The sequence below is a fragment of the Lissotriton vulgaris genome, chromosome 6 (genome assembly GCF_964263255.1).
Source record: "Lissotriton vulgaris chromosome 6, aLisVul1.2, whole genome shotgun sequence".
Taxonomy (NCBI): domain Eukaryota; kingdom Metazoa; phylum Chordata; class Amphibia; order Caudata; family Salamandridae; genus Lissotriton; species Lissotriton vulgaris.
In genome coordinates this window covers 888,130,390-888,145,624 of record NC_141694.1, presented here as the reverse complement: position 1 = coordinate 888,145,624, position 15,235 = coordinate 888,130,390, and the positions used below count along the sequence as shown (strand labels likewise).

At 42.6% G+C, this 15,235-nt stretch overlaps 1 protein-coding gene across 1 annotated transcript in view; it reads left to right on the top strand.

Annotated features, from left to right (window-relative positions):
• The window catches only part of MAL (mal, T cell differentiation protein (MAL blood group)), a 292,825-nt gene extending 289,342 nt beyond the window's left edge, over window positions 1-3,483 (top strand). Inside the window, exon 4 of the mRNA XM_086926877.1 lies at window positions 2,275-3,483. Coding sequence (XP_086783003.1) covers window positions 2,275-2,352 — 78 coding nt within the window. The 3' untranslated portion in view covers window positions 2,353-3,483. The remainder of the gene's footprint in view (window positions 1-2,274) is intronic.
• The last annotated feature ends 11,752 nt before the right edge of the window (window positions 3,484-15,235 follow it).

Below are 15,235 nucleotides of genomic sequence, written 5' to 3'. Positions count from 1 at the left end.
GGAGGGCTCTGTCTGTTTGATCGGCCCTCTGGGACCGACCAAACCAGTCATGCGCACTCTGCTGTTTCTCCATGTAGGCTGCATGCAGCTTACATGGAGAAAGGGGCCTCCCCATAGATGCCTGGCTGGTCGGCGCCCCAACCAATCACAACGCTGCCATTGCAGCACTGTGATTGACTTAGGGAAGGGAGGCTGCCTGCTTCCTGTTTCTGGAGAGATGACGCAGGACCGGGCCAGCAAAGGTAAGTTAACTTTTTATTTTTATTTTAAACTACCCCCCCCATGTGACCCCCCTCCCTGCACGACCCCCGCACCCACCACCTGCGGGTCATGCCAGCCGCGACTGTTTGGGTCCCTGCATTTATTGCCTTTACAAATGTATCCAGAACCATGCAAATGGAGAGTGGAGGTGGTGTTTAAGGGGCATTATGCCCCAGGCCACTTGATTTCCAGAACTCTACGATCCTTCTGCACAAATCATTTATAGATTTTTCTTTAAGAGAAAGCCTGCCATCTTCCTTTAATAATGAGACATCTTACATTGCCATGCTACTATAAGATGCCAGATCGCATGTTTTCTCTTTTCCTGGAGTCCTTTACTTAAATACTTAGAAACAGATGCTGCTGGCACCTGGCATAAATCAAAGAAGCGTTCAATCAATCAATCAATCATGAAATTGTACGCACGCTGCTCCCCCGTGAGGGTCTCAAGGCGCGGAGGGGGGTGAGAAGCAGCTCAGCTCAATCGAAGAGCCAAGCGCCAGTGGCCTCTGCATTTTCTTTTGAGCCCCAGCCCTCAGCAAAACGAATGACAAGTTTGAATTAAGGATTGCTGTCAACCATAGTTTCATATGAATCCTCAGCTACCATCTATCAGATGCAAACAGGCACTGACAAACCAGAGTTAACTGTTCGACGCCACCCATATGAATCACCCTCAAGAAACCAAATTGAAGGGCTTTTATGTAAAGCTGCATCAGTCGTTGGTAAAATTGGGAGAGGCATCTGCAGATTTCGTTTGCAGGGAAACAACCGCCTTTATGATAGGCTTTATATTCAGGAAATGGAGAAGAAATGGAGGAGAAAGGCACATCATCTCTATTGTCTTGCAGTGTCCTCCTCTGTCACAAAGTGTCATAATTTGCTGTGAGTGACAGTGTTAGAATTACATTTTACTGCATTGCCACTGCTATACAAATGCAAATATGGTCATTTTTTACAATGTCACGTTTGCATCTGCCAACGTTCATCACTTGAACCATCATCCTCTTTGTTCAGGCACAATGGGTAAGGGGCTAAGGCCTGGAAAATGTAAATTGCTTTTTACTATCGCTGCAGTATGCCACCTTACATCCACTTTGAAGAGCCATGCATCCATTCAAATTATGTTGTTGATATACAGTTGGGATACTGTGGCCAAGGCAGTAATTCAACTAATTCACCCATCAACATCCAGTTTGACAGTAATTGTATGGATGTCCTTCCTGCATAGAAAATCAAGGATTACTGGTATTGGTGGAATTTCAAGTAAGATGAGTACATGATTTCTGTCTGTTCATCTGGCCCCACTCGTTGCCGCATCTAGATGTCTCTGGTCTCAGGCACGATTGACTGAAAAATTAACTTTTCATTACTTTTCTGAAGATTATATTTACGGCACCTGTATCTCTTTATGGCTTGTAGAGCAATATATGGAACAACATAACAGGCAAAACAGCTGCACTGGTATGAGAAAGGGTAAAGGCACAATGTTAAGAAGCAGACTGGGCTGAATAAAGCAGCTTAGTTTGTACACTAATGTGTTTTTTAGAAAAGCAAACTGGGCTGGGATTTCGTGTTCCAAATGACATGGCACTCTAGTCATGGCTAGTAAACATTGTCATCATGTTCCACCAACCACCCAGTGATTGTCCTTGAATTTGTTCACATGCTTTGGCGGACCCTAGAAGTAGGTGTGACCTTACTGTGTTAATTCAGTCTGCTCATCTCTAGTGCTAGGCATCAGTCTTATACTAGTACACATGTTGTTGAGCCAATCTTCACTTTCATCAACAGATGTTGACTGTGAAAATTGCAGATTGCAGGTTCTAGTCTAATACCCATCTTGTACTGCATTGTGAAAATATTAAGTGTGACAAGGATTCTCTATGGAACACAAAATGCTATAACATTATACAAGCATAGAATGTCTAAATGAAAAGTAGTTGAAATACCGTCTAGTATATTGAACATTATTTTAGATTCACTCAACCTGTAATTTCTTTTTTTTTTTAGGTGTTTGCCTATGTTGCTACCCTATCTTATGTCATCCATGCGCTGTTCTCTCTTATCAGATGGAAGCGGGCTGGATAAAGTTGAAGAAGAATGGAGGGAAGATGGTTTGAGATGCACCTAATGTAGTCATTGGAATATATTACTCTTGTTAAGACAATATCCATACCGAAGTGAACACAAATGCTCTCTATGACTGACCAACATAAAGGACTTTAAAAAAAAGACAATGCTGTAAATTCCAGCTGCAACACTTGTGTTTTGCCACTGTTCAGTACTTTTGCTCTTACTAGGAATGTCCTCCTGCTGTCGAGCAAATGATTGTCCCTAATCGGCATGTTACATTGTAGGATTTATAAATGTATATATATATATATAAATGTGTGTGTTCAAAAAGTAGGTTATTTTGAAAAAAAACTGTGTAAATCTTGAGGGCTTCCCATTTCATGGTCCCTCTGTTGCTTCTTTGGCATTCTACCAACTTTGGATTCTGTTAAAGAGGAGGCTACTGCCAGTACATACTGTGCCTTCCTTTTTAAATAATGGGATAACACTTTTTGAGTGTGATTTGGAGATCCGCACACTCTAGCAGCTCTGGATATGTTTTGGCCCTTTCTGCTTGAGTGACACACTACATTAGAGTTTCTTTGCAGTAAAGACAAATACAAAAAACGAAAATAAACCACAAACGCACACACAGACACACACACCATATATAAAACTATATCCACAAAAACTGCTCATCTGCGAAACTACACATATCCGCAGAATCTAAAATGTCTATTGCATACAGTGAACCCAAAGTTTTCGAGCCCTGACCGGATGCCCAGCCTTGTTCACCCGCTGAGCCTGTCTCTGTGCAGCAAGGCCGTTATTGGGGATGTATTTTGGGTAGCTCTTGCACACAAAATGCTACCGCCTGGGGGGCGGGGGAGGGGGGGGGCGTGGGGTTAAATACCCATTTAACAGCTAGAAGTGAAGATGTTAAAATCAAGACACCAGAGGTTGGAGCCATGTGGGAGGTGCTCAAATTAAAACTATGCAATGTCTGATTTAAAAGTTATGTGTTGGAATGTTGTAGGGCTGAATCAATCTTGCAAACAGCGTTTAATCAGGGAGGAACGCCGCATTTTAAATCGTTACCTATTAGGCTTAACCGAGACTCATTTAGCATACCGCCTCGAAATATGTATGTATGTATATATATTTTTATATATATATATATATATATATATATGTATATATATATATATATATATGTATATATATATATACATATATATATATATATACATATATATATATACATATATATATATATATATATGTATATATATATATATATATATATATATATATATATATATATATATATATATATATATATATATATATATATATATATATATATATATATATATATATATATATATATATATATATACATATATATATATAAAATATGCACACTCAAATATATAGGAAGTCTACAGGTAGAAGAGGCTCTCAGAATCTCGCGTGAGCTATATTGTTTACATTGTTATAAAATCATGCCTCTTGAACCCTTAATTGCTGGCTGTGCAGATACCCCAGAACTCTAATTTGAAATGAGTGCCCATAATGAACTCTTAAGGCCCAAAGAATTTGTTACACTCTTCACAGAACCTTCATTGGCACTTGTTATTCTCACAAAAAGAAGTGAGGGATGTAGAGACCCCGGCCTCTGACTTTCAAAGGCAGCTTTACCTTCAGGCAGCAAGGCATCGCTGGTCAGCAAGATATACATATGCGCATCGATGTACAATGCACCTTGAAAAGAACAATTGGCAAAGAATTTCTAACTTTCTTCAAGTCCTCTTATCATGATCTGCTTTTATTGTGTAGGTGCGACACAAAAACAGTGACAAACACACAGGTCTTCTGTATTAGTTTCACAAACAACTACCTTGTTGACAAATGGAAATCTGTCCATTAAAGGCAAACTGTGTCGTAACCCTGGTTGCTACGGTACCATGTATTGCCTCAGTACTCTTTGATACACTTTGGCATGTAGTCAAGTTTGTGACCTGGAAAATATGCTAGGCATGTTTCGTTGCACCCTTAAGTTACTCACCTTGCTAGCACAATGCCTCACTTTAGGGTGGATTTAGGGTTTGCAGAACACAGACAATCAGTCAAAAATTGGCATATGTCCCATCTGCCACATGGAGTGATTCATGGTGACACTTAATCTTCCCGTGACTAACAAATAGTGTAATATCATCTGGTTCTCTTATAAAGCCCTCTGATGCTTTAAGGTCAAGTGCCTGCTTCATAAACTGCAAAAACAGTGCACTGAAAGCCACTAAACAGGACGGATGGAGGGTCCAGCCCTTTTCTTTACATCTGCCAAACTCTGGATTAGGTTCAGTAACTCAACATGCTGACGTAGATCGGGTGGCTTAAAAAATAAAAAATGTGTGTGTCTGGTTAATGCTCTGAAAGTGCCTTATTGCGTGCTCTTTTTGTACCCTACTAACAACCTTAATAGATGAATAGATTCCATTCTTGTGAACAAAATGTACATATTGAACAACCATTATTAACTTTCATTTAGACAACACTTTTTTTTTAATTCTGCAATGATTTCATGTTTCCGATTCCTGCAAAAGTGAACCATTATATATCGCTTCGATATCTGAAATACGTTTAGTTAGATACATCATCCTTTTCCCTTAAACCTAAAATAATGAAGTAGTTTTCTCGCGTGCCTCTATCTTCAGATTAAAAAGGTCCAGGTGGCTTAAAAAAACATCTGACTATTCTTAATTTTGCTTCATGTTACAGGATCTCCCAGAAGCCCTACTTTTCTGTCATTCTCTCACTATGTATTTCGTTTGTATTTCTTAAACTGTAAAAAACATAATTTTAGATTGTACCATGTCATATATCTTGTTCTATAATTTAATAGATTTGTCAGAATAATAAAGATAATTTGTGTTATTTAACTATGTAGGCTCCGTGTACTGTTTTCAATACGAATACCATTGAAAAAAGACCAACAACTAAATCCCCATTATGCTAGTCATGCCATAATGGCAATGTCAATCAATCAATCAATCAATCAGGGGTTTGTAAAGCGCACTACTCACCCGTGAGGGTCTCAAGGCGCTGGGGGGCGAGGGGGGGGAGGGTGGGAGCTCCAGCAATACTGCATGGATCGTTATTTACTGTATGTCTGTGGTCAGTGCACATACAATGGGAGACAGTTATTACAACGCGGGCCTTACACCGCGCTACCATTACGACACAGCCATCACAACGCAAGTCGTTACAACGACTTGCGCTGGATGGCGCTATATACTAAGGAATAGTATGATTTACTATTCCAACACCTTCCCTACTGTTACGTAGGCTGGAGTTGGAATAGTAAATTATACTATTCCTAAATCCAGTGCAAGTCGTTGTAACGACGTGCGTTGTAATAGATGCGTTGTAATGGTAGCGCGGTGTACATACATCCACAAGCAATATTTGCCACAAGTGGAACTAATTGCATCTGGTACATTCAACTACAATATATGCTTTATGGTATTATTAACTATCATGCAGTACCCAATAAAACCGCCCCCTTCCAAATGTCGCTGAAAAATTATGACAGCTAATGAAACAAGCATTGACAAAATCAATTGGTCTTGCTTTGAGCACCAATGCTTGTCCCTATTCTCAATTGCGACAGGCAGGGTTGCAAGGTTATCCATGCAGTGTTGCAAGTCTTTACATGGGGGACAGTCTTGCCAATGCTCAGCCGTGGTACTAATAAGATGGATATTAAATGGGTCTATACCCAGACCTACTTTAATGTCCTTAACTATCAAAGTATGCCCGATGCTGCTGTACAACGTGATGTAAGGGGTTTTCCTGGTTGGCGCAAAAGCACTTTTCTGAAAAAGGAAGGGCCCAAGTTATGTTTTTTTGGTGGGGGGGTCCTTAAAAATGCAAAGGGTGAACAGACCATATTTGACACATGGCAATAAGGTAAAAGGAAACATTTTCTCTATTACATATTAGCCGTCCTACCCTTCCCCAGGTAGTCATTTCATTAAATACGACCTGACTTTATTACCGCTGAAAATAAAACACAATGAGGTGCCTGGAGTGCTTTTAAGTGGCAGATTTATCAAGACTTTGCGCTGATGAAATTTCGCAATGAGGTACTTTCCAGTGCAAAACATTCTGTAGTCTTAACAGGAACACAAATATTAATGTGTGCTGCTTTGCAGCACTTTGCATCAAGCCCTGGATGTTTAATGATTGTTCCCATGTTAGCACCCATGGTTTTGAAATAAAACTCAACTAAAATGTTTGGGAGGACTTTGTGCCAAAAAAATAAGATCTCCATGAGGCACGTTCTGAGTAGGAGAAACTTTTAATTTCTCCCAACCCTTCACATGTTGGATGTGTACTGCACTGTACGCCAAACATCAAGTATATGAACATTTTAAGATTGTCTAGGCATAGTATTTTGTAGTGGAAGGTTATCCTTCCAGTGAAAAAGCCTATGCTAAACATCAAGTACGGAACTTTGCACTATGGGTGAAAGGTATTGACCACTTCCAGAATATGAAAACAAGATTCTGGAGGTGTGACATAATTGTTCTACCCATGCAGCTACCTCACTAACTGATGCAATGGAGGGTAAGTTGAACTGTACTTTAGCATGAGCCATCAAAGTGGTAAACATTCTCTGTGGTGCATACAGCTCAGCCACGCCAGAGGACTCTGTTGACGGAGTCCTCTGAGCACAGCCTAGATGGCCCGTGACAGTCTCAGGGTCTCCTATTCTGTAACTCTTTGCTCCCATCAAGCCCTGCATCAATCCTAAACATCTCCTGATCCTCCCATTCTTCATGTGTTCTGAATCTCACCAAAAAGAGAGATTTCCTTTCTGTGTATTCAGTTGCTAGGTAAACAATAACATTTGTTCTAAACAATTCTGTCAACAGCCCCCCAAAAACATTGCATTCAATTCAAAACATAACATTTGATGTATCTAGATATATTTTATTATTTATTTCTTAAAAACAGTTTCTTTTATATACTCAGAATACACAATTTCTTTAAAAACACAATCATATAAATTGTTCTCAAAAGGACATTTTACATAAATCCAGTCAATTTGGCATCACATAATACATAATCAAAAAACAATACAGTTTAAAAAGTTTGTCGACGCGTTTCGGTGCTTCTTGTTTGGAACACCTTCCTCAGGACTATTTAAAACATCTTCATTCTAAAAATAGATACATAACATTAGTTAGTTTTGCAATGTATTGCGAAATTTTTATTATTTGACTGTTGCAGAAGAGATTTAAAATTGTCTTACATTTAAGGCAATATTATTTTGTAGTGCTGGGATTGGTTCTGGAGTTATATTAAATTTAGTAACTCCTCATCTCTGCTGTTTCGTCAGGAAATTTTAGGAAATTTCAGGAAATTTTAGTGACTGTTCATCCCTGCAGTTACGTCAGAGAATCTGTATATAAAAGTAACATTTTATTTTAAATTCTGTAAACCGGTATAAGGTTGAGTATTGCGTACACCAGATTTATTAAACATTTTCGCTTACTTATGGTTTGCGCAGAAGCTGTTCGTAACATTGGCTGGACTCTTTAAGACTTTAAAATTTCTTTTCTTCCGTATTTTTGTCTGGCTTTGCCTGGTCTTTAATTCTCGCGATCAGCGGCGTCTAAATATATGGTATACATGTTGTAAATATCCTATCATTTCTGGATTAGTGTATACACTTTAAATCATAACTAGTTTCATGAATATTATGTGCTGCGCATAGTTTAATGAAACTCAAATGGGAAGTTGGGTTATTTAGTTCCTTGTTTCTTCCCAATGTTCTATAATCGGGATGTGATAGAAAGACCTCTAGATTTCAATGGAAATTATGTTGTCAAGTCGATTTTATAAAATGACAAACAAACATTTCTCCTAACTTTACTACTACTAAATTGAGAAAAATCCTAATTTTAAGACTTTCGGTATTCACAGAAGGCATTTAGGAGTCCTAAAGTTAGGAGTCCTAACTTTACTACTACTAAATTGAGAAAAATCCTAATTTTAAGACTTTGGGTATTCACAGAAGGCATTTAGGAGTCCTAAAGTTAGGACTACTAACTTCTGTGAATACCGAAATGAGTAAGTGCCTTCTGTGAATACCGAAATGAGTAAGTGCATTCTGTGAATACCAAAATAGTAGTAAGTTTGGGATTGAGTCTTAAGTTCATTCTGTGAATCGGGCCCAGTGTGTGGAAATGAGGTTTCTGTGAATATGTATTATTTGTGCTTCACCAGTTAAAGTGGCTTTGTTCGTTTTGATCCTTTTAAAATCTTTGTTTCCAGCACACTTCAGAATTAGGAATGGATCCATACAGTTCATTTGCAGGTAATTACTTTTGTAAACAAAAATCATCCTAAAATTGTCATATAATTCACTTTAAAACCTCCTTTCACTTTGCCATCAGAGAAAGAAAAGTAAACACAAATCCCATGTTAAAAGAATAAGCAGCAACTTGTCATAAGACATAGCCTGACATTTGACCTCTGTTGTTGAAGCAGGCCAAATGTGACAAGATAAACACAGAATTTGAAGGCATTATTTCCCAAACTGTGGGTCGCAAGCTGATTTTTTTGGGGGGTCGACCTTTCACGACCAACCCCAAAAATCGGCTTGCAAACCACAGTTTGGGAAACACTGCTCTAGTGGATCTGTCTTCAATGGCTCAGGAATAAATGCCGGAGCCAACCCGTAACACATGATGATGGTGGACTTAATCCACCTAGAGAGAGTTGATATTGAAGGACAAGAACCTCTATTCAGAAAAACACTGGTGACAAATAATGCAACTATTTTGTGAAATGAAGCCATTCTGTTCTAATACACAGAAAGGGCTCTATGCAACTAAAGAGCACAAAGCATCTCCTTAGCCAAGGAGGGCTCTTGGTAAAAGACTGGTAGGAAAATATCCTGAGACCTGTGAAATGTAGATGGAACGTTTAGTAAAGAAGTGGGACAAGGATGAAGAACCACCTCATCTAGAAAAAACAAATGAAAGAGAAACCGAGGAAATGCATCCAATTCCCCAAACCTTCATCCTAAAATATTGCCACCAGAAAAAACATCTTTTGTGTCAATAATATGAGATAAACCAATTCTAGTGGCTCAAATAGAGGAAGAGTCAGGACCTGAAGAACCAGGGGTAAACCCAACGTTGGAACTGGATAATGTACAGCAGGATGATGCAGAAAAAAAGACTGCAAGATGCTAAAGGGGTGATCCCCGCTACAACCTCCCTTTTGAAAGCTTAAACTGCAGCCCATTGAGATCTGATGGTGGAGACTGCCAATCCCAAACTGACACCATCCTGCAAAAAAAACAAAATCTTTACTGGATCACAAAGAATAGCCTACAATAATATGGCCAGACACAGTTCCTCAAAGTTTTGCCAATGGCGACTTTAAGATTTTCTAGTAAAAGCATGACATGACTTTTAAATAGCATCTGCTACCTCTGAAGTGTAACCCTTTGATAACAGAAGAACCTGTTCAATGGCCAAACCCCCAGTTTCAACTGAGAGAGATTCCTGAGAAAACTGCAGCTGACTCAAAGGGGATGGCCTAGAAAATATCCATGGAGGAACCACAGCGGTTTACTTCAACTATGTAAATCGGGGTCTCTGTGACCACCCTGGCACTGCCAAGAGGACCTGGGCTTTGCCCTCATCCTCCGGAATCTTTAGCAAAACCAAAGTAATCAGTGGGATAAGAGAAAAGCAATAGAGAAGGCTCTGAGGCCATTTGACTGAACATATGCCTATTGCCTATGCCTCCCTGGCAAGAACCAGAGAACAAATGTGAGGGAGAGGCGATTTACCATGGTCGCATAGAGGTCTAACCAAGCAAGGATGAATCGGAGACAAATCTCCTGAAAGACTGTGTGCTAGAGACACAGGAAGATCGAGGGGGAAAAGCTTCTGCTCAGCTTGTTGGCAGCCCTATTTTCCCTTTCCATAAGATACACTGCCTTCAGAGATTGGAAATTGGACTCTGCCCAAGTAAATATTTCCCTGGATAGAAGATACTGATAAAAGGATCATTACACCCTGATGGTTGATAAAGAGACACTACAGCCTGATTGTCCATCTGCATGCATACCGACTGATACCTGATATGAGGAGGAAAGAACGCAAGAGCTGCGCTGGCTGTAGCCAACTCCCTCCAACACTGAGACTCCTGGAATGTCCATCTATCCTGGGCTGTAGAGGACCCCAGAACAGCCCCCACCCTATCTTGCAGTTGCCATCAGTAGGTATGTCCATTGGAGTACACTGTCTCAACTTGAGTAGACTGTCTCAACTGGTGTCCCTTGTAAAGAGTTACTGGATTGAGGCACCACTGAAGATCCAACTTTATCTGTGGTGTGACTGTAATCAGAGTCTCTTCTAGTCCTGTGAGAGTGGGTTCCAATGGGACAAGACATGATGTACCAATGGATAAAGGTGAAGCCGGCTCCAGTGAACTATGGCTAGACCTTAGGCCATCTCTCCTTGACTAAGTAACCACAGTCTTGCCGAGACCTGTTGCTCGTGCAAAGGCTCCCTCAGATGAGATACCAACTAGCAGATCCATTCTGGAGAAAGAAAGAGTTCTCCTTAGTCCATAAATATCAGGGCTCCAAAGAACTGAAATATCTGAGTCGAGAGGAGCAAAAACTTCTCAAAATTGAGAAGGAAACCATAATCCTGAAGAAGAGTGAACATCTACTTGACATAGCTCTCCATCTTAGAAAAGAAGAAGAAATGATTACCTGTCATCAAGATAAAGACATACATTGATACCTCGAGAATGCAAAATACCCACCAACGGAGCGAAGAGTTTTGTAAAAACTCTTGGGGCTGAACTGAAGGACCTGGAATTGATAATGCTGCAGGCCCACAACAAAATGCAGACACCTCTGGTGGGATACAAAAATAGAAACATGGAGGTATGCATCCTGCATATTTAGTGGTACAAGGCAATCTCCCCATGCTGGTAGTGGAAAGATACTCTGCAGTGTGGTTATCTTGAAAGTTTGATGTTCACCCTTGAGATCTAGCACAGGATAAAATCGCCCGAACGGCTTTTGTACCTGTAGGAAGGTGGCTACCGGACTATGGCTACCCCAGATTTTTTGCCTTGTGTTTAGCTGGTTTTCGACTTAGTTGTCCTGGTTCCCTGCTAATCAGGGCCCCAGGCTATCTGCTCTCTCTGTAAAATGGATTCCATGTACCCTAGGTGCATAACTAAATTGGCTTGGGTCACCTTATCAGCCCCTGTACAGAGCACTATAGGTGCCCAGGGCATAGGTGCATCCAAGGCCTACTAGGGGCTGCAGCATATCTTTTGCCACCCCTGGCTGGCTATCCAAAATTGACACAACTGGCTGATCACTCAGCTGGGGCAAGGTGGTGTAATCACCCCTTGCTTAGATATAGTATGCCTATATCTAAACCTAACTGGACACATATATACCTATAAGTCACTCCTATGGCAGACCTTAACAATCCTGGAGGCAGAGTGCTTGGTTTTATGTGAGATGGTGCTCTAGCATGAGCTGAGCCTGTCTGCAGCTGTCGGGACCAATTCCGTAAGCTGTTCCGGGATAATTATTATTATTATGCTGTTTTATTACGCGCTCAATTACTCCAGAGTATCCTGGCGTGAATAGGAAAAGGAAAAACAGAATACAAGCAGAGCGAAGAGACAGAAGGCTGCTAGAAGGCCAACCTGAACAGGTGTGTTTTCAACGCTTTTTTGAAAGAGCCGAAGTTCAGGGTAGCTCACAGAAATAATGGAAGTTCATTCCAGGCCAAAGCGGCCTTTACCGCCACAGATTGCCCCCCAAGCCGGGCACGCCGGAAGCGTGGAACCTGCAACAGATGTTGATTGGCAGAGCGCAAGGATCTATTGGGAGAATAACGACAGAATTGTTTCATCAGATAAGCATGACCTTGCCCATTAATGGCTTTATGAGCCAATGTAAGAATTTTAAAGATAATCCGTTGTGGGACTGGCAACCAGTGCAGACTCAGCAAGTGACTCTTTACGCTCACCCGGCTGGAGATATTGCCTAACAGTCTGGCGGTCGCATTTTGAATCACTTGGAGACGCTTCACCAGGAAAGCCGGGGAACCACTCAGCAAGGCGTTGGCATAGTCAAGCCGCGAGAGGATTAAAGCTCTCGCTGCTGACTCTCTTGCTGAGGAAGGAAGATAAGGGAAAAACTTCCGAAGCACTTTAAGGGTCCCAAAGCAGCCCCCCGTCAGCTTCTTAATGTGAGCCTCGAACCGGAGGTCCTCTACGAACCAGACCTCCAAGTTCTTAGCAAGGACATTGACTGAGCAGGGCATCGGAAAGCCAGCCGGCCAGAGAGATTCTCTAAAATTAGGGGGAAAATGACCATACAGCAAAATTTCAGTCTTATCCTCATTACACTTCAATTGTAAGGAAGCAAGCCAATTAAAAACTGTGGATAGGCAAGACTAAATTTGCGTTGTGTCCAAGATATCGCTAGGCCACGTAAATAGCAGCTGCGTGTCATCCGCATAGGCAATAATTTTGGCTCCCAGTTGTTCGGCCAACTTTATCAGGGGGGTCAAATAAACATTAAAAAGCAAAGGGCTCAGTGTGGAGCCCTGAGGGACCCCTGTCGACAGAGGCTTGGCCGTAGATGAAAAGGGGGGAAGCCAAACCTGCTGAGATCTAGACGAAAGAAAGGAGCTTAGCCAGTCCAAAACTAAGCCTGTGACACCAATGTCTGCAAGCCGAGCGAGGAGGCGCTGATGAGGCACCGTGTCGAACGCGGCAGAGAGGTCCAATAAAATTAGAGCTGCTCTGCCGCCGTTGTCCAGACACTCCCTAACCGCTTCGGAGATCTCCACCAATGCAGACTCCGTGCTGTGAGCAGCACGGAACCCCGATTGTGCCGGGTGGAGAGCCCCTGACGATTCAACAAACTCGTTCAGCTGCCGTAATGCCATTTTTTCACCAATTTTAGCCATAGCTGGAAGCAGTGAAATTGGCCGGTAATTGGCTAGTACTGCAGGATCAGCACCCGTCTTTTTAAGCAAAGGCAGCAGCTTAGCCTGTTTCCAATCGGCCGGTACTATAGCTGACTTGAATGAAAGGCCAACAATATGTGCAACTTCCTGCACCACTACTTCAGCTATACCGGCAAGCGCCCGCGCCGGACAGGGGTCAGTAGGAGATCCAGATTTCAGGGCTTTAATCACGGCCAGAGTGTCAGCTGCTGAAGGGGGCGCGAACTCCACCATCCTAGGCAAGGATGACCCTGCGGGAGGGGAGGGGTTTTAAATGCCATCCAAGGTGTCACTGGAGCTAAAAGTGGACTGAATCGCAGTGATTTTGTTGCTCAAAGAACACTGAAAGACTCTCACACCACGCCCCCGAGGCCGGGGCCGTCCGTTGCTCTGCACAGGGGGTGAGAAAGCTCTTCACAATCGCAAAGATCTCACAGCTGCTGTTGTTAGCCTTATCAATCCTGCTGGCAAAGTATTCGCCTTTAGCTGTTCTAATGCAGGCATAGTAATCCCTCTGAGCCTCACGCAAAGCTGCCTTAGCCAGAGGGCAGTAGGCTTGACGCCAGGCCCGTTCTAACTTTTTGCAGGCCAGCTTATGAGTGCGCAACTCAGGGGAAAACCAAGGTTTAGAAGGGGTAGAGCGAGCTCTCCCGGTGCTACCACCTTTGGAAGAAGAAGCCACCCCCGCAGCAACCCATTCATTGAAAGTCAACATCGCCTTGTCAAGCTCATCGCCAAGCACAGGCCTACTCTCATTCAGGGTAGCAGCTAAAGTGCACATGTTGATTTTCTTGGTGCACCTAGTTTTAGCCGCTGTAGTGGAAACTTTCTGGACTGACCATGCAAATCTGATCAGCCGACGATCAGACCACATAAGGGCTTGCGGGGGTTCTACCCGAAGGGGAAAGTTTGAACAGATTACATCAAGAGTATGACCCCCGGAATGCGTAGGCAAAGAAACCCATTGGGAAAGATGTGCCAGATTGAGAAAATCCCACAAAGCTTTACACTCAGGGAGTTCCTCTACTTCCGCATGAATATTAAAATCACCCAGCAATAAAAAGCGCGGGAACCTCAGAGCTCGGGGCACCATGGTCTCCAACAATGCCGTCAGAAAAGAACCCGAAGGCCCTGGAGGTCGATAGATTAAGGTGCCGCCTAAAGTGAAATGGGGAGAGAGGACCAGGGAAAAATTCAGAACTTCCCCAACTCCTAGCTCTTCCGGGGGATCAACTTGGAGAACCCAAGATTCTTTCAGAATAATTGCCAGACCCCCTCCCCTTCCCAATACTCTATCTCGCCTGCATATTTTATAACCTCTAGGGATGGCCAGCTCGACATCCGGTGCACTGGCGTTGTTAAGCCAGGTTTCAGTCACAAACAGAATGTCCAAGGAGCCCTCCTCAAGAAGTTCAAATAAGTCCGCAGCATGCTTGCTCAGCGAGCGCGCATTGACCAGAGCCGCCGAAATAGAATGGGAGACATTCGACGGAGGAGAATGACCACTCAGTGTGGTAACACAGCTAAAGCCGCAAGCAGAGCAAAGAATGTACATGTTAGAGCTCCCCATACCCTGACCAGAGCCAGGACAGCTCGGGGGCGCAGAAAATACAGCTGCTCACGGGTGTACGAAATAACAGCCCTGTCAGGAAATTGGGTCTGTAGGTCAGCGAGTCCTGCGTCCGCCACGGACGGGCGCAGACGGGCTGAACTTTGGCTTACCTTCGGCGCGCCCGCCACGCGCGACCGCTGCGCGTCTGAAAGGGCATGTTGTTTTTATCGAAGCACCTCCCTCCCCCAGCTAGACCGCTGCCACAGGTTCAGCAGGACTACTACGA